The sequence below is a fragment of the Toxotes jaculatrix genome, chromosome 15, assembly GCF_017976425.1.
Source record: "Toxotes jaculatrix isolate fToxJac2 chromosome 15, fToxJac2.pri, whole genome shotgun sequence".
Classification (NCBI taxonomy): Eukaryota; Metazoa; Chordata; class Actinopteri; family Toxotidae; genus Toxotes; species Toxotes jaculatrix.
The window spans coordinates 22,407,407-22,433,643 of NC_054408.1; the positions used below are offsets into that span (position 1 = coordinate 22,407,407).

A 26,237-nucleotide genomic window follows, 5' to 3' on the forward strand; every position below is an offset into this window, starting at 1 on the left:
AAAGAAAAGATGTGGGAGGCAGAGAGTGTGTAGGGAAAAAAATGGACAGAGAGAGAGAGAGGGGGAGAGAGAGAAAGGGAGGGAGGGAGGGGTAGAACAGAGAAAGCAGCAAGAAAGACAGAAAGAAAGGGTGGGTGAGAGAGAGAACAGGGAGCTTTGGAATATTTATAGAAGGCTGGAGACTGATGTAAAGAAATAAGCTTCTCTATTTCTGTGCTGTGACACACGGTCGCATCTCGGATGATACGCTGTCAGGCTAAGTCATATCAAAGGGATCCTATGGTGCTTCTGCTGCAAGGATGCACATGAACTGCAGCAGCAGCAGCAGCAGCACGGAGGGACATATATGTCTTTATTTCAAGCAGATTACATACACAAAAAAATAGACCAGGGTTAGTCTGCAGTGGGAAAGTGCCTCTTAAATGGATGTTAATTCAGTGATGTGCTGCAGAGGGATCCCAAAGTGCACTTAATCAAGGAAATGATGGCCTTGTGACAATCATAAGAGCTATTAGACTGAGTCACATAACCAATGAAGTTATTTGGGAGAGGAAGCAGATGAAAATGAGGAGGGGATTTTTGGAAAATATTAACTTCACTGGATTTATTTATAGTCTTTTTTTGGGAAGGTGGGGGGAGGGGGGTGTCTGCTGTCAAAATGAAAATCTTTTCACTGTTAGATGAGAGAAAATTAGTTGAGTTTTTTATGCTAGAATGCGATCTTGCTTGCAAATATAAAAACGTGCATGTATACAAAGTGTGTGTGTGGAGAGCAGGATACCTCTGGGCTTATGCTGTGACCTAGATTGGGCCTTGATGCTCCCAAGCCTGGCAGGCTGAGTGTATGTGTATATGTGTGTGTGCGTGTGTGTGCGCCATCCATAGAGTAAATGTGTGTGCATGTGTGTCTAGATACAGAAGAGAGAGGAAGACAGCAGAGAGGACAGAGAAAGGGTGTGTGTGTGTGTGTGTGTGTGACAAAGGGAGTCATGTATGTACGCATGAAATGAAGCTGCACTGAAGCTTGCTGCGTTGCTTGTGTGACTAAGAGCCTCAGCTGGATGGCACACAAAGAGGTGAATGTTCACTCAGTAATAGAGCTTACCCAAAGAAGTGCACACACACTGACGAAAATTACACTGCTTCTGCCTCAAAGGGAAAACTTACGTAACTTCAAATGCAGAAAAATGAAAAATTACACAACATAATGAAAGGACAGTATACTAAAGCATAACAATCTCACTGGAAGATTTTGTGATTCATACTAGGCGTATGTGTGTAAAGCTTAACAGATTAGCACTCACCCTGTATGCAGATTTAGCAGTGGAATCACTAATTTCCTTTAAATATGGCATAAAATTAAACATTATCTCATGATGCACTTTAAGGCTTTTAGAGCTCTGACCCTGCCTTTATGCTACATCAGTATAGTCCAAGTCATTATTACTTAATGACTCAAATCTGAACCTCCTTACTCCATGGATGTGCTGCTATTTAATGCATTATACTGGCCTTATGTAAGAAAGGAGTGGAATCATCTCGCCCCAGTTAATTCCTGACCTGTCCTCTGGCCAAATTTGCCTCCATGTTATTAAATGGTTAATCCAGTGCATCATGTCCTTATACTCTGTATAGAATTGACAAGAAAATATTAGTTTCATCTATTTTGGAGGTAAACAGCCATAAAAAATATAAATGGCCAAACTGGGTGGTACAAGTTGGCAAGTTTCACTGTGACATGTTAATGGAAACGCTGCCAAAGTGCTGGATGTTTCTACAAGATTCTGTCCGTGGCTTGAGATAAAAATAGCTGTTTCACACACATATGGTCGCTCTCCCACATAGTCATGCATGGTAAGGCTGATGATGGAAAACGATGGGAAAAGACTCATCAGCAGAGACTCATCAGTAAACACAAGTGTCCAATTTGCCCAAAACAGGAAATGACACAAACATGTTAAAAGAGTTCAAAATCCCCTCCGGAGGACAGAGTGCTGGGATTTATGGTTTTGGTCTTGGTTGGATAGAGATGAAATTCAGAAATAAAAACCAAAATCTCTTTCACCACAAGTGTCAGATTAGAAAAGTACTGAGAAAACAGGTGTGTTATAGAGGATGTAAAAAGGCACTACATAAAAAATACTAATGCAATCAAATCAATTTTGTTGCTAATCTTTGACATATCCAAGACTCCAATCACCACCAACGCCCCATCTCCCTACCATTTATTATATGGAAAATAATTCATTCTGTGTGTTTTTTTTTTCTAATTAATAATGAAACATTTCAAATAATTAATCTGGCCTTTAAAGGGTTAAAATCCTGAAAATGACTGACTGGTAGTTTTGAACCAGTCTGAAGTTGTTTAAGAGATTTATGAAAAAAAGCAGAAAAAAAACCTTGATGCATGATGATTTAACAGTGATTAATAGTGATGATTTAATTTCTTTGTGCATGTACATTTTTGTACATCGTGCACATCAAGTCTGCTGAAGGCAGAGTTTTCAACCAGTTCACAGTTGGTTATTTAGCCAATGTTAGATAACTACAGCTAATACAATCAGCTAGCAACAGCTGAGAAACTGCTGCTTTCTTCTGTGAAAAATCCAAGTCCTGTTAATTCAAAAATAACAATGGACTTCGAGTGGTAAACTGCATGTGCAGCACTCGGTGACAAAGAGACAGGTGACAGATGCAGCAGTTTTAACTGCGTGGTGCTGGGTTTAACAAATGGTCAGCCGCCTTGACAATCAATCAAAGACTGTTTCACTGGTTTAGGCGACAACTGGTTTTCACATATGGATCCTTCGCTGCTCTTTCCAGAACTCAGCAATCCCCTGAGACAGTGCTAGCTCTGCTAAACCCCTGCACTCATAGGGAGTGAACCCCACCAACGCGGTACCCTTTGTGCCAACCCCCTGCCTCCCTGCCAGCTCCGCCACCCTCGCTGTGATAAGGGAAGCTGGAACATGACAGTATGGCTGTCCGTCGATGCTAAACAATGGCCAGGGTTCACCTGTGGTCATGTGACTAGGTGGGCTCCCCTTCACGCTTTCCACATTACAGGCAATTTCCACAGAGCCCTCATGCGGCAAAGCCAGCACCTGCACCCCTGGTAGGCCCCCAGGGGTTGACTCTCTAATGGCTGTTGCGATGCTGCGTCCCATGGCGATGTCCTGGGTGTCGATAGTGACGTTGCAGTTCATGACATATGGACTAGCTCCAACACCTGCAGGACAATAGCGAATATAGAGCTACAGAACACTTACAAACTCAGTTTCTGGTCAGCTGTGTGGATCCCCAGGTCTTGATTTTCTTTGTGAGAAAATGTAATTTACATTTTTGTTGTAAACACTGTCCCTGTCTCGTCTAAGTCCTGTACTGCATTTTCCAGAATTACTGTGGCAGGAGAGGCGAAAGGATTAAAACAATTTATATATCTTTCAACTTACATACATATATCATGTGAGTATTGTATTGTAGGAACATAAAGACAAACAGCAGTTATAAACAGAGAGATAAAGTCACCAGCTTTGTATAATCCTGGCAAAGAGACATTCTAACATTCCTCTCAGGCTCAAACATTTACCTACATCAGCATGTCTGGGATATAAGTTTTAGCTTTTTTCTGCTAGCTCCAGCTCACCTGTGAGGCCGAATCCTTTCTGTGGCTGTGGGCCCAGGTCGGGTCTGATCGCCTGCAAGTCTGGCACCTTTTTGAACCAGCCCATCTCCTTCCTCCTCTCTGCCAGCCCCCGCTGAAGGGGGGAGTCTGCCCAGCCAAACAGGAAGGCACTGGTTCCCTGGACCCTCTCTGTAAGTCCCTGAGCCACAGCTGAGCCCAGGCAAGTCCACAGACATGTTAGTTAACCAGCAAATGGAGCACATGTCATCACATGAACATTCAGAAACCCAGGAGCCAAAAGAGCGAGACAGACTAAACACACCTGAGGGGAAGTAATTCAGACAGAGGGAAAAAATATGGACCCACGGACCACTTATTACATGCACGCATACATAAATACAGGGATTCTTAGTGAGTTTGCCAGTTATTATTCTGCAATCCCACCACACAGATTAGCATGCTGAGTGCTCACTTCAGGCGTGCAGGCCACATGCTGAGTTTCTGCTCATTATCAGCAAGACACATGGCTGCTAAGTCAGCTGGTAAACTGTGAAACTACAGGATGCAAAAGATGTCATATCATCAGCCACTAGTCTGTTACAGTATATCAGTATATATACATTTACATCAGGGAGATAGGGCGGATAGGTTTTTTCAATTACTGTGGTATCATATACTAGGAATGGAAACCACATATATACAGGGTTTAATGTAGACTGCAGCTGTGTACTATAAAGGAAAAATGTATTTGTGCAACTGAGTAGAGTGAAAACATCCTCATTTCCTGAGCAGGTGCTGGACAGAATACAAAACAAGTACTGACTGTGCCCTGAAAACTAATGAACACACACAATATGTGATCAACTCAACCAACAGGGGTCATACTGTATTTCTAAGTGCACTAACACACACCCACAAATGGCACCTCACCCCGAGCCTCTTTAGCACAGTCCTCCGCTCGCACCTCCTCCCCCAGGGGGTAGATGGGTATGAGGTCAACAGCACCCATACATGGGTGGACCCCCATGTGAGTGCACATGTCAATCAGTCCACAGGCTTTCTCACATGCAGACAGAACCGCCTCCCCTGGAATACATCAAAAATTACAGCAAACAACAGTGTGGGTCAAACGTACTGTGAAAGCAAAGTCCTGATGTGATGTGTGGGAAATAAAACATTTTATGTGAAGCAGTCACTTTTAAAGATACAGCTCTGTGTATTAGATCGGGCTGATTTATTTGTCTTCTTTTACAGCTTTGTCTGCATCGTCAGAAGGTTGTGTTTCAGATAAGCTTTCAACAAGATAAACTTTTTACTATGATCTTTGCCAGAAAAAGGTTCATCCTGAATTTTTTTTGTGTTTAAATCCCAGACAAAGCTTATTAAAGGATTTTTTTCCTCTCAGAGGATTGGAGAGCAGGAGGCAGAGACTGAATCCCTACTGTAGCTTCAGTGCTATAACAAGTAGCTGACTCTATCTGTCCCTCAGAGAAGGAAACTGTATGTAAAAATGTTATATTCCAACAAGGCTTTAGAAAAAAACAAAAATGAAATACTTACTGATAGAGTCAATGCTGGCCACAATGGTGATGACAGAGCGGTTGTAGTCATAATCATTAAAGATGTTCAGCACTGTGGTCCCCTCTCTTCTAACACCTACAAAACATAAATTTAATTTTAGAGGCAATGTGGTCGCAAAACCCCCGGAAACAACATCTGATGCCATCATGGAGAAAAGGTAGAGAACATGCTGAGGACAAATCAAGTACTGTAATGTAACTTGAAAATAATTAGTTCACTTAATCCCTGTCAGCAAGGAATATGTGATCAAACTGCAGATTTTGTGGCATTCATAGTTTGCAGTCTCACTCAGAACCTAAAAAGAATAGAAACCTACTTGTCATGACTAGTCCCTAAGGGGGCTGTTCCCTGAACTCTTTTGGTTATGTTTTGAACTCTCTTTTGGACTCTCAGACTCTTGTTAAGTTTTGGTCACTGTTCCTGTTTTATTTTGAAATCATGGCCCTTGTGTATCTTGTCTTGTTCTACTTCCTGTCTTTGTCGCGTTTCCCTCATTTTGTGATTGTCTGCCCCGCCCTAATTGGTTTCACCTGTTGCCCATTGCCTTGTGTATTTAAGTCTCGTTATTTCCCTGTGTCCTTGTCAGTTCGTCTGTGTCCATGTCCGTGCTGATACCCAAGTCTGTACCTGAGTGTGTGTCTCCCCCATGTTCGTTCCTGTGCCTTGCGTTTTTCCCCACCTCATGGACTTACCTTGGTTTCCTCTGTTTGCACGTAAGAACGTTTTGTATTTTCATTTGGTTTTATTTCTGAGTATTTTTCTCCTGTGTGGATGATTTTTGGTTATTTGAGTTTTGTTTCCTGGCCCTGGACACTTCCAGTGATTTATGGTTTATTAAAAAACTTTTAGTTCACTCCTTTTGCTTGTCTTTGGGGTTTTGCTTTTGGGTCCTGGCCTGATTTCTAGTCTCAGCATAACACTACTTGAAATGTAAATAATTCCTAGATTGGAAATTTTAGCCATTACTCATTTGTCTCTTGATACACGATAACATTACACTTGCCTTCAGTGTTGTATAAGGCTGCCTTGGCCACAGTCTCCACCAGGTCTTTCCTGCGAGCCTCGGAAACGTTGAGGAGACAAGCCACCAGTCGCCTGCCCAAGGAACTGGAGGCCATGTTACTGCAAGCACAATAACAATGAATAACTTAGCCTGCTGTTTGAAGCACAAGACTTACATATGAAGTGCAAAAAACCAGACTTTTGACTGTCACTTTGAGGACACCTCTCTAATAGTGCTATTGTAGTTTTAGCATTTACTATTATTAGTTGCTGCTGTTCAGCAAAAGATGCATAATCTCACTTAAAGCGTAAGTAAGTCATAGTCACTAAAAGTCAATATTTTTTCTTGGTGCTTGTCCACCTGCACCTTTAAGTTTATCCCTATATGCATCTGAGTTAGCAATTTTGTCACCTTGGCTATTTGGCAATAGCTGGAGTAGTTCTTTACTGAATTCATGGCTGCCATAAACTATGAACTGCTAAATGTAAATTCAAATTCAATGCTGCTTTAATGGCATGAAGGTTTTGAAAACAATGTATCTAACAATTTATCCAAGTACACAATAAAGAACGTGAAACATCAAGATCAATACAGGGCAGAAAGATTTCTTTTGTCCCCTCTGATGATTGATTGATTATTATTATTATTTTTTTATTTTTTTATTTTTATTTTTTTAATTTAACTGTGAAATGTGGAATTACAGAACTGAACTGGTTAAAGTAACTGTTCCTTATTTCGTGTCAAGTGTTCATTGGGAATGAATAATTGCCTTTAATGATGATGCCATCTACAGACAGTTTGTGGAGCTGCCCTTTACCACAGGACAATTAACAGAATGGAATAATCAAACAACAAAAAAACTAAGCACACAAACAAAAACACAACATTAACTGTACACTAAGTCTGCAGAATTTACAATGATAAGTGCAGTTCTAGAAAATATCCACAGATCATGGCAGGACCTCTAATCAATATAAACTGGTGTAATCTGTGAAATATGTCTTATTGAGTCTGGGTTACCTTTCCACAGATGGCAATCTTCTTAAGTCTAGACTGAATCTGAAAGTTATATAATTTAAGTGTTTAATAGTTAATAAAGTCGTCCATTGTGTCCTATGGGAATTCTTAAACTGACTGGTGTTGCTCCATTATCAGTGCGGTCTGACTGCTCTGTCTCAGAACATGCTCAAAGTCCAGCCTGGTGTAAACCAACTCACTCACATGTATCTGAGGCATGCAAGTCGATCACATGTCACGGAACCTAAGCTATTAGTCCATGAAGTTTGACATACTTGCGTTATAATGACTTCTCTTTCACACCTGACGTGCAGAGCAGTGTCTGGTGTTGTACCACGGGGAAAATGCTCAGTGACTGATCTGATTTCTCTGCGTAAAAAACCCAGAGAGCACTAACGCTGTCAAGCACGTCCAGGTCCACGAAAACCTGCAGAAGTAGGTTTTAGCATGTTTAGCTAAAGATTAGAGAATTCGGTGCAAGATGGTTCCCTCCTCTTTCTAACCAGAGACCGTATGAAAGTTTCTAACCATAGACCGTATGAAAGTTTCTAACCTACCGGAAACGCTAGGTTAGAAATTATGTTTTATATCAGTTTTTCACACTGCGTGTTTAGAATTTTCTCTGTTATATAAATATTGTTTAGTTTCCCCATATTTTTGTTGCCCTCCCCCGTCTGACAAGTCGAAAACGGAAGTAGTTGGGAGGGTATCATCTCTGGAGCCAGTGAAAAAAACAGATAAGCGTATCTCTGGTTGGTGGGTGTATTTTTGTTAAACAGCGCCTCTTCGTGGACAAAAGACGCACCCGAAACTGTCAGAATTAAATGCAGTATATGACAAAAGTTACCGTTCAAAACTACCACAATGCGAGACAGACAACGGTTAGCAGGCGGCGTGCAATGCTAAGTATTCCGGCTACAGCTTCATAATAAGGCTCCCGGGCCTTGTTTTGACCTTAACGGCAGATAATGTGATGCTGTGTTGCTAGCAAAGACTGCTATCGTTATATGCCTAGCTAGCTGACAGCTGCAGCAGCATGGAGTGACTGTGCTGGGAAAGAAAACGCCAAATCATTTTCTTATTTTAGAGTCAATGCTATCCGCCCGAGCGGTTGCGGTGGGTTTCACTCTGATAACGGTGGGCAAAGCAATGACCTCTGTAGCAGCGACGACATCCCCTGAGTCTCGGGGGCTGCATGCAGCAGCCAGCCGGGATGCACGCTCCGGGAGTCCGCGGCAGAGGCTGCAGAGGCTGTCTGCGGTGCCCGGTTACGTCCCGAGCCGAGTTAACGACCTGCTGCTCCTGCGGCCTGACACAGAGAACCCGAGTACGCCACAACCGAAGGAGAAGAGCAGTAACAGGCATGTCGTGTTTTTCCACGGGGATATTCAGGTGAGTGACACGGAGGGTGGGAACTACAGGTGATCTGGAAGGGGTCTCTCGATGTCCGGGGGGACACAGAAATTTGATCAGTGGCCTAACTGAACGATTTTAGTCACTTAAAGTAATTATAGATAATATCTCTATTGTCTTATACCCACAGTAAACCTGAGACAGGCAAGTGAAACCAGAGGTGAAAACGGTATCAGTGATTATTTCTGCACAGATCTGCTGTTTAAAACAAAAAGCACAACGTGCTGATACGTTCAGTTCATTATGGTCTCCTCATCTCACAGCAGCCTTCAGACAGCCAGGGTTTTAAACGTTGAGGTTGTGGAAATGAACAGATCACACCCACTAACGCCTGGACCAAACTTTACAAAGACACAAGCTGCAGCCAAAGAAGAACTTACAGAGCGTGTATGAAATAGATTTCCTGTTTTGTTGAGTCGGTGCTTGTGGGTTTAATTTAATTTAAGGGGCTGTACAATTTTTGTTAATGTTTATTTCATGTTCAGCCAGCTCACTCACATGACCATTAACTGTCACATGACCTTTATAGGTTACTTATTATGTGTTTTGCTGATGTAAAAAGTTGTTAAAGCTTTTACAAAGCATGGCTGAGTGAAGATTTCCACATGGAGGTTTGACCCTGTCACACTTGGCTCCTCTCAGCTACATTGATATCAAGTTAAGTTTATTTATATAGACCTTCATCAGAGAACCGGCCTGCGTAAAGAGCTCAGTGATAAACTCACATTTATGAAAAATCAGGAAGTGGTTATAAACTGAATCTGTTCACTGCATTATGAGTGTGTTCAGCTTCACAACATTTATTAGACAACTGAGATGAAGGTGTAAGCTCATCAAGTCTGACACGTATAAACACACACTGATGTTCATATGAACATTTAGCTTTTTAGCCAGGAACATTTCTAATCTGTGCATATTCCTAAAAAGGGAACTTCAAAAATAACAACACATTATGTCAGTAATTTGATAAAGACAGTATTTGATACTGCAGTACTGACACCAAGAGAACATTGAGCCGTGTGTTGCTGTATCTGTTAACCTCTCAGACTGTAGACTGAGCATTGTATGCTAAAACATACAGTAGTATGTTCAAAGTAAGACAGTATTTTTCCTTCTCTTCCTTTCTTTGAATACATTTAAATATGCAATGTAGTAAATTACTTTTTTAGTAAGTGGGAGAGGCTTTCTAATCAAGGGTAGAAAATAGTGCAGTTAAAGAAGATTAAACATCACACATTTCTTTTCTAATTGCTTCCCTCTGTTACTGCACCCAGTCCATCTGTTCATCGTCCTGATCTGCCGTTCACTATGCAGCAAGTGTTAATAATCCCACAGTGTGCTGGTGTTTCCCTGGAGATGTTTGTATGTGCATGGTGCTGTCGCTGTCATGTCAGCCTGCACTTCATCCTATCAAGCTGTGGAAGATCTGTACTGAAAAGCTCATTTTAGACAAACTGGGGCATTAGGGACCTGTATATTCTTGGAAACAAACAAATGCAGTGTGTTAATGGCCATAAATCTCATTTTATCAGTTATTCCAGTATGTGTGTCTGTGTAAAACCATCTGTGTGTGTGTTTGTGTAGAACTTCCAGGAGGAGATGGCCCTGCAGCCTGAGGGAGCCCAGTGGCTCTCCTGGAGCCTGGAGCAGGTAGCCTTCACCCTGGGCCGACGTTTCCCTGACCGATATGTTTGGGTGGTCCGGGCCTCGCGCATGTATCTCCACAAGTTCAGCTGCTACCACAACTTTGTGGAGAGCAACATGTTCGGGGCACCGGAGCACTCGCCGTACTCACCTGACTTGGGAGCGTTTCGCCATCTCAGGTTCTCGTCCTTCTTTTCTGCTTAGATCAGTTCAGTGGAATCTGCAAGAACATTTGAACTTTGCACATCATCAGTTTAGTCATTTGTTTTGCAGTTTCTCCAGTCGAGACACTTTATGATACAAGAAGACATTTCAGACGTAGTGAGACAGATACCTTGTCCTTGCACTGAGTCTGAACAGTATTTCTGTTTCTCAGGACCCTGCTGAGCCACGGCATGGAGCGAGCCAACCTCCCAAACCCCCTCCAGCCACAAGGAGGCACTGATAGCATCCCCTCAGGATTTTCGCTGACACTGGTGGGCTTCAGCAAAGGCTGCGTGGTGCTGAACCAGATGGTGTACGAGCTGGGCGGCGCCCGCGCCGACCCGCAGATGTCTCCTTTCGTTAAATGCATCTCGGCCATGTACTGGCTGGACGGCGGACACCCGGGCGGCAGCGAGACCTGGGTGACGGACAAGCAGGTGCTGAAGGAGCTTGCGGCCAGCGGAGTGTCAGTTCACGCCCACGTCACCCCTTATGAGGTGTGTGACCCGATGCGGGCCTGGGTGGGCCGTGAGCACGGACACTTCATCAAAACCCTGGAGGAGTTTGGGGCCTGTCCGAGTAAGAAGCTGCACTTCGAGGATGAGCCCCCCTCCATCGAGAACCACTTCAGGGTCATCCAGGAGTTTTGAGTTTGGTTCAGAGTGGCTGTGAGCACTTCACACACACACGTTTGTACATCTATCTTTGCGAGGACACACTTTGACATAATGCATTCCCATTATTGCCCTTTGCCCCTAACCCTAACATCAACCATCTGAACTGAATGCCTAACCCTTAAACCAAGTCTTAACCCTGGAACCATTTTAAGGTGTGTCAGAAAGTGAGGACAGAAAATGTCCTCAACCTGTAAGGTCTATTCTTTTTTTTTGGTCCTCATAAAGATAGATGTACAAGCACACACATGCATCAAAAACCTGATCTGATTGTTCGAACATCACTGAGCGCTTTAGATTATATTAGAATACTGATTGTGTGTCTTACTCGCTGGTCTTACCTCAATCTTTTGGTGATTTAAGGGCTCAGACTTTAGAGTGTGGGACAGATGCCGGTGTGTTTTACTTTGTGTTTCCTTCCTATGACAAAATGCACTTAATCTGAGGAGGGAATCCTTCCTCCTTCTCCCCTGTGGCCCCGAGCAGGAGCATGCAGGTATGAAAAAGCAGATGTTGGATAGTTTTAACATCCAGTGTCTTTGTCCTTTCTTATTTTACTCTTTAGTCTAAATGTCAGCTTTTGCATTTGATTTTGGCTCAGAGCTGCTGCAGAGCTGTCGTTTTCCAAACATGAATGATTCATGTTGTTCCAGTTTGATTTTGCTTATGAGGGAATTTCTATGATTTAAGGTTTGTAAGAGTTAGTGACTTAGTTTTTCTTACGTCTGCCATGATTTTAGATTTAACTGAATGTGTGTTTGGTTAAAGCAGAGCAGCTTAGCACATTCTCTTTATACCTGCACTTGTGTTGAGCTACTTTCAGACAGGTGAACGTCTTCACGTGACGTCACCGGCTGGTCTCTCCGTGGTGATTCTTGATTGTATTTTAACTGCGGTCAGTTAACGAAGCCAAGTACTCGGTCAGAAAGTTAAAGAATGGTTCTGTCATTCTCTCAGTACTTTCTCAGACCTTTTGTATGTAAATGGCCAACAGCTGCACTCCAAGAGAAAAAAGGAAAAACCAAAACTTAGAGGCTCCATTTATTTATGTTCTGGAACTTTTGATCATATCACATGATCTTCATCGGCCAGTGGACTTCAGCTACTGCGAATGTCATTGTCTGGTGAGGATCATGAGAATCTTGAGGTGAGATTTAGTTAACAGCTGTTGTCAAATTTAAGAACAAACTTTCTCAAACTCCAAACATGTTTTGTTGACATATCAGCTGATTTCATCATAACAAACGTTCCTCATTATCACATGTCACTTTTTCTAAATATTAACTGATAAATGTTAATTTGCTGTCTTTCTGATTGGATCTTTTCTTCACACCTCTTGCATTTTTATTTTTACAATATACCAAATTAGACAAACTAAAAATGTTTACAATGTAAAGTTTTGTTAAAATGAAAGTTGGCAAGTAGAATTAACAAGACGGTATATTCTTCATGTTCTTGTCAGAATACTTTATCCTCACAGTCGCAGATATATGTTATATATACTGAACTGTTTTTATCTGACTGCAGCAACTGTGCATCGCAATATGTAAAAGAAAAAAACAAAACAAAAAAACAACAACACTTACTTGCTAGTTTTGTCTCAGTTGTCCAGTAAAATGAAGTGGCTCGCTCAGATCACACAGCTGATGACCTGTTGGTGTTGGCAGCCTGTGTATTAATCTCTGTATGTTGTATTCCAGTCTGTGTAAGCTTACATAGCATCTTTGCACTATGCTGATGGCTGCAGCTCGTTTTGCTGAATGTAACTTCAGAGCATTCCATTATGTTTACTACTCGCTGTGCGTTACTGTTTAAAAAACCCTGTGAGTGTTTAACTGGGGCAGATATTAACCTCTTTTGTTTTTAAGTTATGTAGCCAGTGCACAGCCAACATAACATACAGTGCTTTAAACCATCCGCTCACTAACTGGTACACATTGACACCATGCCACTTTGTCCTGTCAACGGTTAACCAGTGATGGACAGTGCCGTTTGTTGGAGCTCTCTCGAACCAGCAGGTGGCAGCAGTGTGGAGACGGAAGAGAACAAGGAACAAAAGACATCAGATGCTCCTTCAGATATTTTCTACAACCTTTAATGAGCTTTTTCAGTTTGCTTTGTGACGCCTATATATTAGTCTGCAGTTGATCAGAATACAATACGGATTATGTCTGTTTTTTTTTTCTTTTCTTTAGTCATTTCGGATGCAATCAGGATGCTCATACATTAAAAAAATATAAAAGGCAAAATAAACATACATCTCTTAAACATTTATTTGCTTGTGCTTGTGGCTGGTTTGACTTTAATCTACAGAGACCTTCAGCCTCGCTGCAGGCCAAGAAAAGAAACGAGTGTTAGGTGACATCAGCGGTCTCCGCCTCAAGTACAACGACCTGACTGCCAGCTTAAGCACCTCCCGCTCGGACAATGAGCGCTCACACACACACACACACACATACACTCACACACACACACACACACAGAGGCCACCGAGTGACTAGCTGCTGAAAATAACACAGTACAATGGCTGTACAAAATAACAAAATCAACACCACAGCCTAAGTCAGGTTCAAGTGACACAGAAACAATGACAGCAAACATGAGCCACTTTGTCCAACCCATTCAAGCATTTCGTCATCCTGCAAAGTGAGATCCCTGACACATCGCTGCACTGCAAAACAAGTCCATCCTCTCTGCAGATCTACTGCTGGTCCTGTCTCACGTCTTGTTTTTACAGATTCTCCTCCAACAGGAAAGATGGCTTCATTTGTTTCTGTACAACTGGGTTTAAAAATGTAGAAGAAACTTCCTTTATCAAGGCACCTAATTCCAGCCTGAATCAAGATTTATTTTAAGACAACGCTGTCACCTGTTTGGAGAGGTACTGCTGCAGAGATGAAGAAAGACTGGAGCTTATTTACTTATACAGTAGCAAAAGAGACACTGTGGCATCTCTGGTTTCTATGACGATCTCTTGACAGTATCACACGGACATACCCGTCAGCTGGTACAACAAAGCCGAAGTGGAATCTGCTAACGAAATCTGAATGATGAGATCTCGTCATGAGATGACAATCTTTTACAGTGTGGTGTTCCAGTTTTAAAGGATGACAGCATACAGATGAGAGCATGGCCGTGGCTGGAGACGCCCATCTCCCACACAAAGGCCGTTGTGGCAGCCGGTGACGACAACAAACAAACACAATGTGGTCTTATACGGTTTGGCACCTCGCAACAGAAAGAGGAATGTTTCACTGGAGTTCAGAGCAATCTGAGTTTCCAGCTCTGCACTTTGAGAGAGGTGAGGAATATTCAAGTCTTACTTGAACCAAATACGGTAAATCCTGTGAGTCATTAGCATTACATTACATGACATGAACTCGTTTGACAGACGCTTTTATCCAAAGCCACTGAGCACCTCAGATTACACACTATACAGTGGTCCTGTTACGCCTCTTGGGAACAAACATCCGTCTCTTTCTAAAAACCTGACAGTGAAATCATCATTCCCACTTCATCATCACCCAGAAACACCTTTCATATCTACATTTCTGAACAGTCAACATCAGAAGGCAAAGGAACAGTTCTACATTCTGGGAAATAACCTAACTTCCCTTCTGTTCAGCTGCTCCTTCAAAGGCTTCTCTCACGGCCGACACATATCAAAGCATTTAATCATCTTCCTCCTGACTAAAACCACCTGACTCATCTGACCATGTTCACGCTTTCCTTTACTTCCCTGTACCACCTAAAAATTCATCCTCGCGTTCATCTTCCCCAAGTCGCTGCAGTCAAACGTTTATTATTCACGACAGCATCATCTTGTTTTAAATAACACCTTAATCACTGGAAATCACCTGTCTCCCACCATCATCGTCATCGTCCTTGCACATTATTTACATAAAAATATAAAGTATAAGTCCAGCACATAAATAATAATAGGCCTATAAAAATAACATTAAGAATACAACACAAAGTGAGCAGAGAGTGAGCAGCATGCCCTGAGATGAAAACAACAGGAACAGATCACTTCAGGAACCCTGACCCCAGAGGACTAGAGTAGCTTTTCATGCTGAGGCTAGGAAAGCAGACTGAATGGCTTTGGTGAGGGGCCGAAAGACACAATAACCACCTCTCAAGGACACACACACACAAATAAACATACAAACTTTCATAAATAGCTCCTGTTTTGCTTATCAGTTCCAAACGTGTGCTTAGGAAGTAAGTGCTAAAGTCCTGTTTCTCTCCTGTGTGGCTCACAAAGAGGAACTTCGAGCTGGGTGAGGAAATCATTTGAGTAAGTGCGGGTGTGACACATGAGCGACTGCATGAGTCATATGTTTTTTTTTGTGTTGGCTTTTTTTTTTGAGCCCTTTCAGCTTTAAGTTTCTATCTTACTATGGAGGTAAAGACAAGAATTCCATGAATATCACAATTTGTCGCTCACTTTAAACCTTCCTGTCAAAACAGTTTCTTCCAGAAAGTTTTTTTTTTTTTTTAAAAGCCCAAATACAAGATAAACAGTAAATGTGGAGCTGAAGGCCTTTCAGTCCGGTGGAGGGGGACGACTCTATGGTTCAAGTTATTAAAATGAGTTTTATCTAAAAACCTGAGCTAGATTTAAACCCTCAATCTATAGCAGACACAGAGAAAACGACAGTTTGACACGTGGGACAAGACAAAACACAGAAGGAATGTGACGTGCTTGTGTGTGATCCCGTCCTGCTGCTGCTCAGACATGAGATACAGCAACGCTGCAGACAGTAAGAGGCAAAGCTGAGAAAGGGACAGCAACGTGTTGCATCAACGCACCCAGACACACAGCACAGCAGCCGGGTTGCATTAGCGTGGTTTCCCATCTTGCTGCTGTTCAGCTGCGCCCCCCACCCAGTTCTCTTCTACATGCAAATGAGGATATTATCGCACTTCCTCACTGCGCATCTCGCTATCACACATTTCTGCTGCAGGACGAATGCAAGTAATAAGCTGCTTTCACACATGCACTGCAACCCTGAACTCTTCGAGATGTTTAACCGGAGGAGCTGTACGCGTGAACACTAACGTCAGCATCAGCTGAACCGGACATCAAATGGACTTAGTGCAGAGTCTGCGTAATGTCCAGCTGAGCCGGTGTGTGAACAGAGCAGGTGGACTCCTGGGCAAACAGTAAACTGGGGCTGGCGACAAGAACACTTCACTTCCCACCTTAAGGCAGAGTGCTGTTAACTTCTTGAAGGTTTCTTGAGCAGAGATTTAAAATATACGAGAGAAGTATTGCATAGAAAGAAATACTCCGCACTAGCCTTCATCAGGACGGGGACAACAAAACACTCAACAAAAAGCAGATTCACGCTGCCCCTGGAAATACCCAAGATCTGAACAGTGAGAGGAATTAAATACTTCAGGTTAAACACAACGCATTAATTGAGACGTACATTTTTCACACTTTCTTTTTTTAAACAGCAGTGGATCAGTGATAGATTTGGTTATCTGGTTATCTTTGGTTTGAGTGGTCGATCTTGGAATTTTTGCAAATTAGTGGAACATAAACACGACCTAACTACTCTTGAGTGGCGGGCAGCAGACAGCTGGTTTTGTGGAGGTTTAAAAGAATTTAAAAACTCAGAGAACACCACTGCCTACAATTCCTCCCCTTTTTCCTCTCACGTTTTCAAAAGTCACCTTCTCCAGGGGCGAATGTTTCCTCGTCGAAGCGAAACTTTTTTGCAAGGGAGTGCGGGGACTCCAGGAAGTTCTCCTTGTCTTCGGGGTCCTCGGGTGGGGCCGCCCACTTGGTGCCGCAGCTCCTTTCGCGGACGGTGCGGGGGGTAGTGGGGTCGGGGCTCAGACAGAGCTGCTGCTGCCACAGCCATGGGTGGCTCATACACTCAGCAGCGCTGGGCCGGTCCCTGCGGTCAGAGGACAACGCTTAGAAAACAACACCTCATTTTGATTTCATTCACAATACATCCCATGTGTGTTTCCCCTGTGGGGAAGTCTGAGGTGAGCTCACACACTGTTACTGCTTTTACTCACTCTGGTGCTTTGACCAGCAGCTTTCGGATGAAGTCCACTGCCAGCTCAGAGACCCTGGAGAAGGCCTCCCTGCTGTAGTCCACGTTGGCCTGGGACACGTTCAGATACGTCTCCTGCTTGTCGTCCCCGGCAAACGGAGACTCACCCGTCACCAGCATGTAGGTTATAACACCAACACTCCTGAGGGACACAAACATGCAGGTAGGACACAGTCAAAACAAACACTGGAGCCAGCGTGATTACCAGAGGACATACAGGACGGCTGGGTATGTCAATGATTCTGTTTCAAACAAACAAATACACACACAATAAAACAGCAAAAGTGAGATCAAAACACAGCATTAAAATATTAACACAAACTGTAAACAGCTGTTACAGAGTGACTTTGTGTTGTTTTACACTGCAGAGGATCTCCTTCATTTTAATGTACAGATTATTTAGTTTGGACAAATGAGTTAAAAACAACCAGTGTGAGCTTCTGACAGTGTGTGTGTGCTGCTGACCCTACAGGATAAGGTCGTGTAGCAACATCACTGTGTCCATCATGGGAAACGATGTAGCCAACACTACAGTTTCGTTTCAGTTCCCACAGTGAATCTCAGCTGCTGAACACAAGTCCAAAGTCACTCCCAGCTCTGAGAGAACAGACTCACCATAGGTCAGTCGCTGTTGTGATTGGTTCATAATTCAGGATCTCTGGAGCTGAACAAAAGAAAAAGTCAGTCGTTGCTCAAAACTGCAAGAACGTCTTTTTGTAATTTCCTGTATCATTTCAGGCTCATTCATCATTTCTCTGTTTCACCACTGCTGAGGTTAAGCATTTCTACTTATGTCTTTATTACTTTTATTCAGTTTCATAATCATAATAAACAACCAAATTAAACTCATGATCAGTTTAACACAACGCAGGTTTGGCTCTGAAGGCTTTTTCCTGACTCCAGTGGGCTTATGTCGGTGATGCCTCCTCCTGGCTGCTGTTTTTGAGCAACCAAAGCCTGTTTTATGAACATCACCTTACCCACATATTCAGGTGTGCCAAGGATCTCTCGGAGCTCTCCGACCGCACCCAGCCTACGTGCCAGGCCAAAGTCCACGATCTTTATGTCTCCTGGGGGAGACAGGCTGGTCAGGAGAATATTCTGTGGCTGAGAGAAAAACAAAGAGGAAACACAGTGAACATCGTGTGAAAGCAGAAGTGGTGGTAAGATAAGAGGTACTTTTAACTTAGGAACAAAACATGTTACAAAAATCAAAACTTTCTCTCACAACTTCTCTTTAAACATAGCTCTAAGGGAGAGGTGCTCACCATTCTGTGGGTGTTTCTAACAGGATTATGTATCTGTGTACTGAAGATACACTGATCATATGATGCTGAACAAACATTATCCTTACATTTTTGCATCATTCTGTAAAACAGAGCTACATGTTTGTTTGGTTTTTAGAACATTCAAACCATTTTTTTGTGTGTTTTTCACAATGTTCAGGATCTATGCTGAAAGAACGACTCTTGCAAAATCCCCAGTTCTAGTAAGAGTTATCCACCTGGGGATCCACCTGCACTGCAGCCAGCAACAGGCCCTTTATTTCACAGTGGTGTAAAAATCCCTCACTTTACATTGTGCTACTGATCTTTCTGACTTTGCCCTGGATCTGTTACCACCTGTAATCCTAGTTCAAGGCTTAACTGTGTCATGGAAGTAGGAAATTGGGGTTTTGAGCACACCGCTCTAAAAAGGGAATATATGGCCAAGCACTTCAATCAATGATCATATAAAAATAGATTCCCTCGGCTACAGCTCAGCTACATTCATGCATGTGACTGTGTGTGTGTGTGTGTGTACACCTTGAGGTCTAAGTGCACCAGGTTGCTCTGGTGGAGGTAGTGGATTCCCTCCAGTGTTTGCCTCATCAGGCGGGTGATCTGTGCCTCTGGCAGCAGCTCCTCAGACACACAGTGGTCAAATATCTCTCCACCTGCCGCACTGGACAGACAGAAAACACAAGAACTCTGTAAATACACAGACACACACACAGGCATCATTCATGAAATGGTCATCTACAAAAATGTCCAGATATCTTGAAACACCGGGAAATTTTGTGACATCTGATGCCGTCTGGATGAGGTGGACTTTAGAAAACAGAATTTTGGTTCAAGTATTTGGTTCACCTATAGGCAGACGGTCACTGGTTTCACCCCCTTATGTCCTGACAAAGGGTTGTTGAACGAGAAAACAACTCCAATCCTGCTTACTCACTGTTAAGCACTGCAGATAAGAGTGTCAGCCACTGAGCGAGACAAGCCCTGAAACTGTGTCAAGAGTAAAGAGTTCATCTGATTTTAGTTCCATTTCAAGTTTCTAATTTGGTATCTCTCTAGAGCCTCTTTGAGTTCTCCAGGCTGACTTAGAGCAAAGAAGAGTTGTTCACACTGTCTCTGCTCTCAGAGAGGGATTAAAGAGTCTCAAACAACAGGTATTAAAGGCGTAGTTAGAAAAATCATAGAAATTCCCTGTAAGACAGCCACTGTGTTTATTTCCAATCTGGGTTTCACATCTAGTTTCTGTTTTGATGATACAAAGCAGCAAGATGAATGACATGCCAGACCAGTTCACGGGAAAACATCATGTTGCCTTAGTCATGTATGTTCAGACTTTCAGCTCGAGCTGTACAATAACATCATGAAACATGACAGGCCTTTAATTCTTTCAACAAATCCCAATAGACTTGTTAGGAGGAACGAGCTGTTTGGCATTATATAAAAAGCAGGTAATGTGACAGCTCCTTAAGACTGGACAAACAGGACTTTGCCCTTAAAAAGGCAGTTACAGGACCGTGCTGCTTGTTTGTGTTAGAACAGTTTAAACAGTGTTAACAGTGTCAGACAGGTTTTGTTGTGAACTCACTATTCCAGCACTAAGACGATGTCGTGATCTGTCTCGTAAGCAGCGTGCAGGTTGACCACCCGGGCGTTGTTACGGGCCATCTCCAGGACGGCCATCTCGTGAATGACTTCAGCCCGGCAGTCCCGACCTCTCCTCCTTTTCCGTAGGAACTTAGCAGCAAACACTTTCCCTGAGGCCTTCTCCACACAGCGCTTGACCACTGCAAACTTACCCCTGGGCGAGAGAGAGTGGACAAATGATTACGGTGGACCTTTTAGAAAACTGACCAATTGTAAATCACACACAAAGATCAGTTTTTGTTGTTGGATTTTCTGTAACAACACAGACAAAGCACAAAAATAAATCTTATATCAATATGTATAAGAAGATATATTAAAGCATGGAATATCTTGGGTCACACACACACACACACACACACACCCCAATAAAACTATCCAGGCTTAATAACGTCATTGCAGCATTGAGGCAACTGTGCTATACAAATACTGGAATCTGATAAGAGGCATGTGTGGGTTATCTAATGCCTGTAAACAGCCTGCTGTTAAAACTGAAACCATGTTGGAATCATTGAGGTAACTGTTCAGGATATTCAAGACTGAGAGGGGACATGTCGCTGTTGGCTGCTCGATTTAAGTGTCCTAATTCACCATGGTTGATGAACCTGAAAAGCAACAATCCAGCTATACAGAGTTTTCAAAAGCATTCAGAGCTAATATTTGTGTTCATGACACACAACATAGTGTGTGTCCTTGGCTGTAGCTGACAAAGAGGGTTGGCAGGTTAGCAAAGAAAATAATTCAACACAAATCATTAATATTCTCCAGAGAACTAGATCTGCATTCCCCTGACTACAAACGTAAAAACCTTTGGCATTCAGCTGATATTTCATGCAATTTATGGAAACACTTCTGCACAAGGTCTTACAATGACTGCAACAAAAGAAAAGAAAAAAAAAAAAACCTAATCCAAAAATAACAGCTTTACAAGCACAAAGAGCAATGCCTGTGAAGGTTACGGAGCCAGAAGGCCTCGTCTTAAAGAACACAACAATGGCACTAAGCTGTCCTACTGGTGCAGCACCACCTATCACTGTTACCAATCATGTTTTCGTGCTGGCATTTGATACACAAAATATGTTTGTGCACATTTTCAAAGCTGACAGCACAGCGTGATACTTGGGAATCCTGCGGAGACCTGTGCTGTGTTAAATGTTAATGTCTTCCTGTATTCTCTGGCAGGTTACAGCCTAAACACGTGAGCCTTCCTTTGTTTGGGTTTTAGTCTCCTCATCACACTAAATAAGCTCTTTAGACACTTTAGCATATGGTGACACGTGATGGGCCTTATTGTTTACTTTTCATTTTATACTTATTAAAGGCGTACACCAGCAATCAAGTGTTACTTTCCAAAGTTAGAAAGCTGGGATACTTATGAGAGACAGACAAAAGAATAGAGGTAGAAATCAAAGCAGTGGAGGCTGAAATATTCTCACATTTAGTCCCTAATAAGAGCCAAACTCCAAAACTGCTGAATCCTATAATTCCCATAATGCAGCTCAGAAGTGTTTTGCTAAATCCTCCCGACCTGGTAAAGGCCCAACTCTTTCAAACTTCACACCTACTGTTGATAAATTTTGCTTTCTGTTAAAAACATATGGTCTCCAAGCATCATCAGGGTTATTTCCTCTGGACACCAGAGCACCATACAGCTGTTTTCACAGGCTGGATTACACTCCTCATCGTCATGTATAAAACTGGTTATCTGCTCTTCTCATCTCACATTAATCAACTTTTGGGCAGAAAAAATAAATGGTTAAGGTGACAGATCACTGTGTACCATCAGCTTATACAGTTATTACGGCAGTTTACTTAACAAACAAACAGGAACATTAGCATTTACTTAATGTTCACACTCCTCTAAGCTCAGCTCTGGTTTGTCAGCAAAAGTTTCTTTAGTTTGCCAGATGCTACGTTAACCAACTTGTCACTAACTGCATCTGCTTTTTTTTTGGTTTGTTTTTTTGTTTTTGAACACAAAGTGTAAAGAGAATAAATGTACAGGCTGTAAATCCAAAACAACGAGCTAAAACAAACTGCAAACTGAGTTTTTATTTGTCTGTCTTCAGTAGCAGGTCTCACCTCCTCTAACATTACACAGGCATTTTATTCAGTGTTAACACAGAGAACACTAACTGATGCATGTTTAACCAATCCCATCAAAAACAACTGATGTGTTGATTGATAGCAAATACAGCTGAGAGCTGCAGCCTGGCAATGAAAACACTGAGACCAAAATTTTCCAGTTAAAGACTACCTATCTATTTAAGACTATGATGTACCATATTTACGAATTGCTAAAAATTATTTGAAAGGTCAGAAGTAGAACTAGAACATTATTTTAACATTACTGAACTTTCTTAAAAATATTCAGCCTCAGAGCTTCCTGTTTTGACAACACATACAACACACAAACAAGTGAACAGAAGTGGCTTGTGTCATTTCTTCTTTCTAAAGTCTGGTTTACACATGTGCTTGTTTCCTTCCTCAGGACTGCACAGTACATGGTGTATGACACATTACTTCAAACACACCTCAAATGTCTTTGGATGTGATCATCAACCATCAGCGGTTGCCATGGTTTACACACAGGGCCAAACACATGACAAAGGTCTACTGTAGCGCGATCAAGTCAGGTCCCTGGCACGGCGAGGCTCTCGTGTTTACAGTGGTTAAAGCTTACAGTCCAGAACTTACAGTCCACACATTTTCCTCAAACTCAGTGAGACAGTGAAATGCTGTGGTTGTTAAACTAAAATGTTTATGTCACAATGTGTGGTTGCTTTTGTGATATTGCACAAAACTCTATTGTTCTGTGTTATAAGCTGCTAAAACAATACAACAGTGAATTAAGAAATTATAAATTCCAGAGTCTCACACAGGGCTGAAAGTCACACTTATTTTCATGATCGATGATCATGAAAACTTCCCAGAGCAGAGTCCAAATTGCTGTTTCTACAAACAAATTTTACATTTATACTTAAATAAAAGAAAATCAAATCCTCACATTTGTGAAACTGGAAATATGGAATGTCTGGCTTTTGTTGAATGCCATATATTAGTATAATACAGTGTATATCTCCATGAGGTTGAATGCCATAACAAACTGAAAATGGAAATGTAAGTCCCAGGCGCTCCTTGATGTACTGGTGCATTGATAAGCATAAGGTTTTCCAAAGAACTGCCAGTTCAGTTAGTTGATAGTGGTTGTGAGCAACCAGAGTATCCTTTTAATACAATAGTGTCTATACTGCACTACTGGTACTAAGAGTAGTTCCTATTCAATCCAAATTAATATCAAATTAAACATTTACAGTGGTTCTAGTATAAGTGCACTGTTGTTGTTGTTCTGTTTCGGAACTTCAGAGCAAAGGAAAACTGGAGTCAAATTCCTTGTTTGTGTGCACAAACTTGGCTAATAAAACTGATTCTGATTCTGAAAACGGATTCTGGTGATAAACGTACATCAATGAACAACTTTTAAACTTCCTACAGACAGTTTTCTGACCAGAGGAGACCCCCTGATCCTCTCTCATGCACAGCAGCCATACATGCTTGCCTCACCTTCCGAGCTCTCCGGTGATTTCATACACATTTTCCATCGGCTCCGTGCTGATCGGGGTCTGGATTTCGCCGAGCAGTCCCGCGGAGAGTCCGCTGCGACTGTCCAGCCGCCTCCGAGACATTTTCCTCTCCCTTCGGTATCACTCCTGCTGCCAGCTACCAGCCTGGATGCCGTGCTAAACGCTAGGTAAATGAGAGATGAACGATAAAACTAAGCTAAGTAACTAGCTAACACTGCCAGCTTCGCGTCAGTTACATGTTAATGTTAGCTGAGCCGGTGACCGTGCTATTGTTTAGGTTAGTTTACCGACTCTGCTTAGCTCAACTGCCGCTAAGTTAGCTCGACGGTCAACGTCGCGGATTCAAAAATGAGTTAGACCGATTTTCCTCAGCTGACCTGAAGAGGAGCGGCGAGTCTGTCAAACCTGTACCTACGTTTGATTCCCGTTTGTGAATTATCCGAGCTGCCGCTGCGTGCCACTGTTAAACAGTTTAGCAGCGAAGTTTATCCACAGTTTTCGGTCATTTTTACATCCCTCTGTTTGACACTTTCTTGACACGTCACGGCTTGGCGCATGCGCACTATTGTCATGTTTGAATAAAGCGTGGCCTTATTTGAAATCGCGGATCTTAGTTGGTGCGTGACCTTTAAGCATTAACTCTATGAAGACAGCAGTGTGTAAGAAAAGGAAAATCAAAAATACTGATGGCAGCTCAGAAATATATTCGAGAAGTGTCAAAACAAAAGATTTAAGTAACGTTAACGAGATGTTAAATCCAAATATTGACTTTCAGATTCAAGTGTAACTGTGAGATGATAATTGAAATCTTTTATTTTCCAATTCATAAACACGAGAAACTAAGTCAGGTCATTATTTTCATAATCTTTTAAATATCACTGTTGACATAGTTTATCATCATTTTGACTTTTAAAAAAAAATTACGAGTTAATAAGTCAAATGTATGTTAATTATCAAATATGGCAAAATTTGTATCTAAGCCAAACTTATGAGATAATGCATCAAATTTGTGAGCTATAAAGTCTAAATTATGTGAGCTAAGATGAAATTTCAATGCAGTCTCCCATAATTCCTACATTCACTGTCTCAGAAATTTAATACTGTTCTCATATTATAATGTAACATGTAATTATGGCTTAATATGTCATTATTTTCATTTTTTAAAATTCATTTATTTTGTCCTTTTTTCTTTCCCTGGCTAAAGACAACTTCCACATAAATTATTCTGCTGTGCACATGTAAATTTGTTAACATCTGGCAAAACTAACAGCAAAGCATCTAACCCATGAAGACTGTAACTTCTCATAGCACCATGGTATTACAACTGTAATATGTGTAGGGACTGCTGTGTAATTTGATATTTTTAAAAATATATTTATTTAGTTAGTTTCACTTAAAATGTTTTTTGTTAAAACATTTTCCTTTTTGCGACATACTTGGCTGGAAGAGGTTAGAACATAGGGTTAATGAGACAATTGTTTAATCAAGAGGACATAGTGGTTAATTGATGATAAAGTGTTTCCTACTTTCCTAATAAAATTAGTTTTTAAAAGCAGAACATATAGTGTACTATGGAGATAATACATTTTGATATTGACACATGCAATTAGTACAAAATTCACTTAAATGATAAATGAGGGTCATGTGTCATTAATCAAAATTTGCCATTTGTTCTCTTTTATTACAATCATTGGGGTGAAATGGAGACACACATACAGGAGCTTTGCATAGAGTGGAAATCTGAAAAGTGGAGCTGGGTCCTGTCAGAAATGTACTAGGAAAGAAAAGAGGTGCAACTATTTTCATTTGGATGTGAAGCAAGTGATCAGTCTTATCAGTCTCCTACATAAGAAAAGCCTCATTATGGAACATGTCGAACTGACCAAGTGATGTATATCCTAATGTGAAGCGTTGCCCATGCCAGAAATCTGCTCCTCTATACAAACATGAGGTGATGCTCTGTAAGGATTTGGCAGAGGCCAGAAGTGGGATGTGTTTGTTAGACTGAAATAGAAAGCAGGCCTAATGGTTGACTTTGCAAGCCCCAAACCTTTGGTACATTCGGTGCAAAATATATATTTATACACACAACAGGACAGACATACATATACAGTTATATACAAAGAGACAAACAGGACCGCACACATGGTACACATACATGTGCTCTCACGTTTCACAAAATCAAAACAGCCCTATTGATTCATCACTGATTCATGAGCAATGAAACATAACCATCAACCTATTACTAAGATAGGCAGACGCACACATGTGAAAATAACATTTTTGAAACATGCTGCCAAGATAGTCGCCATTACACTGTCATAGAGAAAACAAACTATTGCATTCATATATCGTCCATTCCCAGAGCTAAAACTAAGTGACTGAAGCACCTATTTCCCACACCTTGTTCCCATGAGCGTCACACTCAGGGTATGACAGTGCCAGGTAAGCATAAGGCCGCATGCCTCAAGTAAGCGCCACAAACAAAGTGACACAA

At 41.9% G+C, this 26,237-nt stretch overlaps 3 protein-coding genes across 7 annotated transcripts; 1 reads left to right on the forward strand and 2 right to left on the reverse strand.

The window, feature by feature from the left end:
- Positions 1 to 179: 179 nt before the first annotated feature.
- Positions 180 to 8,505, reverse strand: ftcdnl1 (formiminotransferase cyclodeaminase N-terminal like 1). 4 transcript variants are annotated; one of them, XM_041058109.1, is made up of 7 exons: positions 8,381 to 8,504; positions 7,502 to 7,653; positions 6,210 to 6,328; positions 5,186 to 5,281; positions 4,556 to 4,711; positions 3,647 to 3,835; positions 180 to 3,229 (listed from the first exon to the last, which is right to left on the reverse strand). In XM_041058109.1, exons 3-7 carry the CDS (start codon positions 6,322 to 6,324, stop codon positions 2,793 to 2,795), a joined length of 993 nt encoding a protein of 330 aa, XP_040914043.1. In that variant the 5' UTR covers positions 6,325 to 6,328; positions 7,502 to 7,653; positions 8,381 to 8,504; the 3' UTR covers positions 180 to 2,792. The 4 variants fall into 4 exon arrangements, with proteins under 4 accessions (XP_040914043.1, XP_040914044.1, XP_040914042.1 ...); XM_041058110.1 differs by lacking the exon at positions 8,381 to 8,504 and adding an exon at positions 8,074 to 8,180; XM_041058108.1 differs by lacking the exon at positions 7,502 to 7,653 and having other exon boundaries at positions 8,381 to 8,505.
- Positions 8,031 to 13,435, forward strand: c15h2orf69 (chromosome 15 C2orf69 homolog). The gene is made up of 3 exons (XM_041058112.1): positions 8,031 to 8,618; positions 10,224 to 10,462; positions 10,660 to 13,435. Exons 1-3 carry the CDS (start codon positions 8,319 to 8,321, stop codon positions 11,135 to 11,137), a joined length of 1,017 nt encoding a protein of 338 aa, XP_040914046.1. The 5' UTR covers positions 8,031 to 8,318; the 3' UTR covers positions 11,138 to 13,435.
- A 2,173-nt stretch (positions 13,436 to 15,608) lies between these two features.
- Positions 15,609 to 24,296, reverse strand: stk17b (serine/threonine kinase 17b (apoptosis-inducing)). Of its 2 annotated transcripts, none has more exons than XM_041058106.1 (8): positions 24,156 to 24,296; positions 23,721 to 23,903; positions 20,101 to 20,313; positions 19,041 to 19,179; positions 18,216 to 18,342; positions 17,851 to 17,899; positions 17,198 to 17,377; positions 15,609 to 17,070 (listed from the first exon to the last, which is right to left on the reverse strand). In XM_041058106.1, exons 2-8 carry the CDS (start codon positions 23,840 to 23,842, stop codon positions 16,833 to 16,835), a joined length of 1,068 nt encoding a protein of 355 aa, XP_040914040.1. In that variant the 5' UTR covers positions 23,843 to 23,903; positions 24,156 to 24,296; the 3' UTR covers positions 15,609 to 16,832. The 2 variants fall into 2 exon arrangements, with proteins under 2 accessions (XP_040914040.1, XP_040914041.1); XM_041058107.1 differs by having other exon boundaries at positions 24,118 to 24,264.
- Between the last annotated feature and the right edge of the window lie 1,941 nt (positions 24,297 to 26,237).

Excerpts from the sequence above, each read along its gene's own strand:
- c15h2orf69 (XM_041058112.1), top strand. The coding sequence starts at position 8,319 with ATGCTATCCGCCCGAGCGGTTGCGGTGGGTTTCACTCTGATAACGGTG. Across the intron at positions 8,619-10,223 it reads TTTTCCACGGGGATATTCAG|AACTTCCAGGAGGAGATGGC; the intron begins GTGAGTGACACG and ends GTGTTTGTGTAG. Across the intron at positions 10,463-10,659 it reads GGAGCGTTTCGCCATCTCAG|GACCCTGCTGAGCCACGGCA; the intron begins GTTCTCGTCCTT and ends TCTGTTTCTCAG.
- ftcdnl1 (XM_041058108.1), bottom strand. The coding sequence starts at position 8,400 with ATGTCGTCGCTGCTACAGAG. Across the intron at positions 5,282-6,209 it reads AGCCTTATACAACACTGAAG|GTGTTAGAAGAGAGGGGACC; the intron begins GCAAGTGTAATG and ends TATGTTTTGTAG. Across the intron at positions 3,230-3,646 it reads GAAAGGATTCGGCCTCACAG|GTGTTGGAGCTAGTCCATAT; the intron begins GTGAGCTGGAGC and ends ATTGTCCTGCAG.
- stk17b (XM_041058106.1), bottom strand. The coding sequence starts at position 23,842 with ATGTCTCGGAGGCGGCTGGACAGTCGCAGCGGACTCTCCGCGGGACTG. Across the intron at positions 19,180-20,100 it reads ATCGTCTTAGTGCTGGAATA|TGCGGCAGGTGGAGAGATAT; the intron begins GTGAGTTCACAA and ends CTGTCTGTCCAG. Across the intron at positions 17,071-17,197 it reads CTGCTGGTCAAAGCACCAGA|GGACCGGCCCAGCGCTGCTG; the intron begins GTGAGTAAAAGC and ends CTCTGACCGCAG.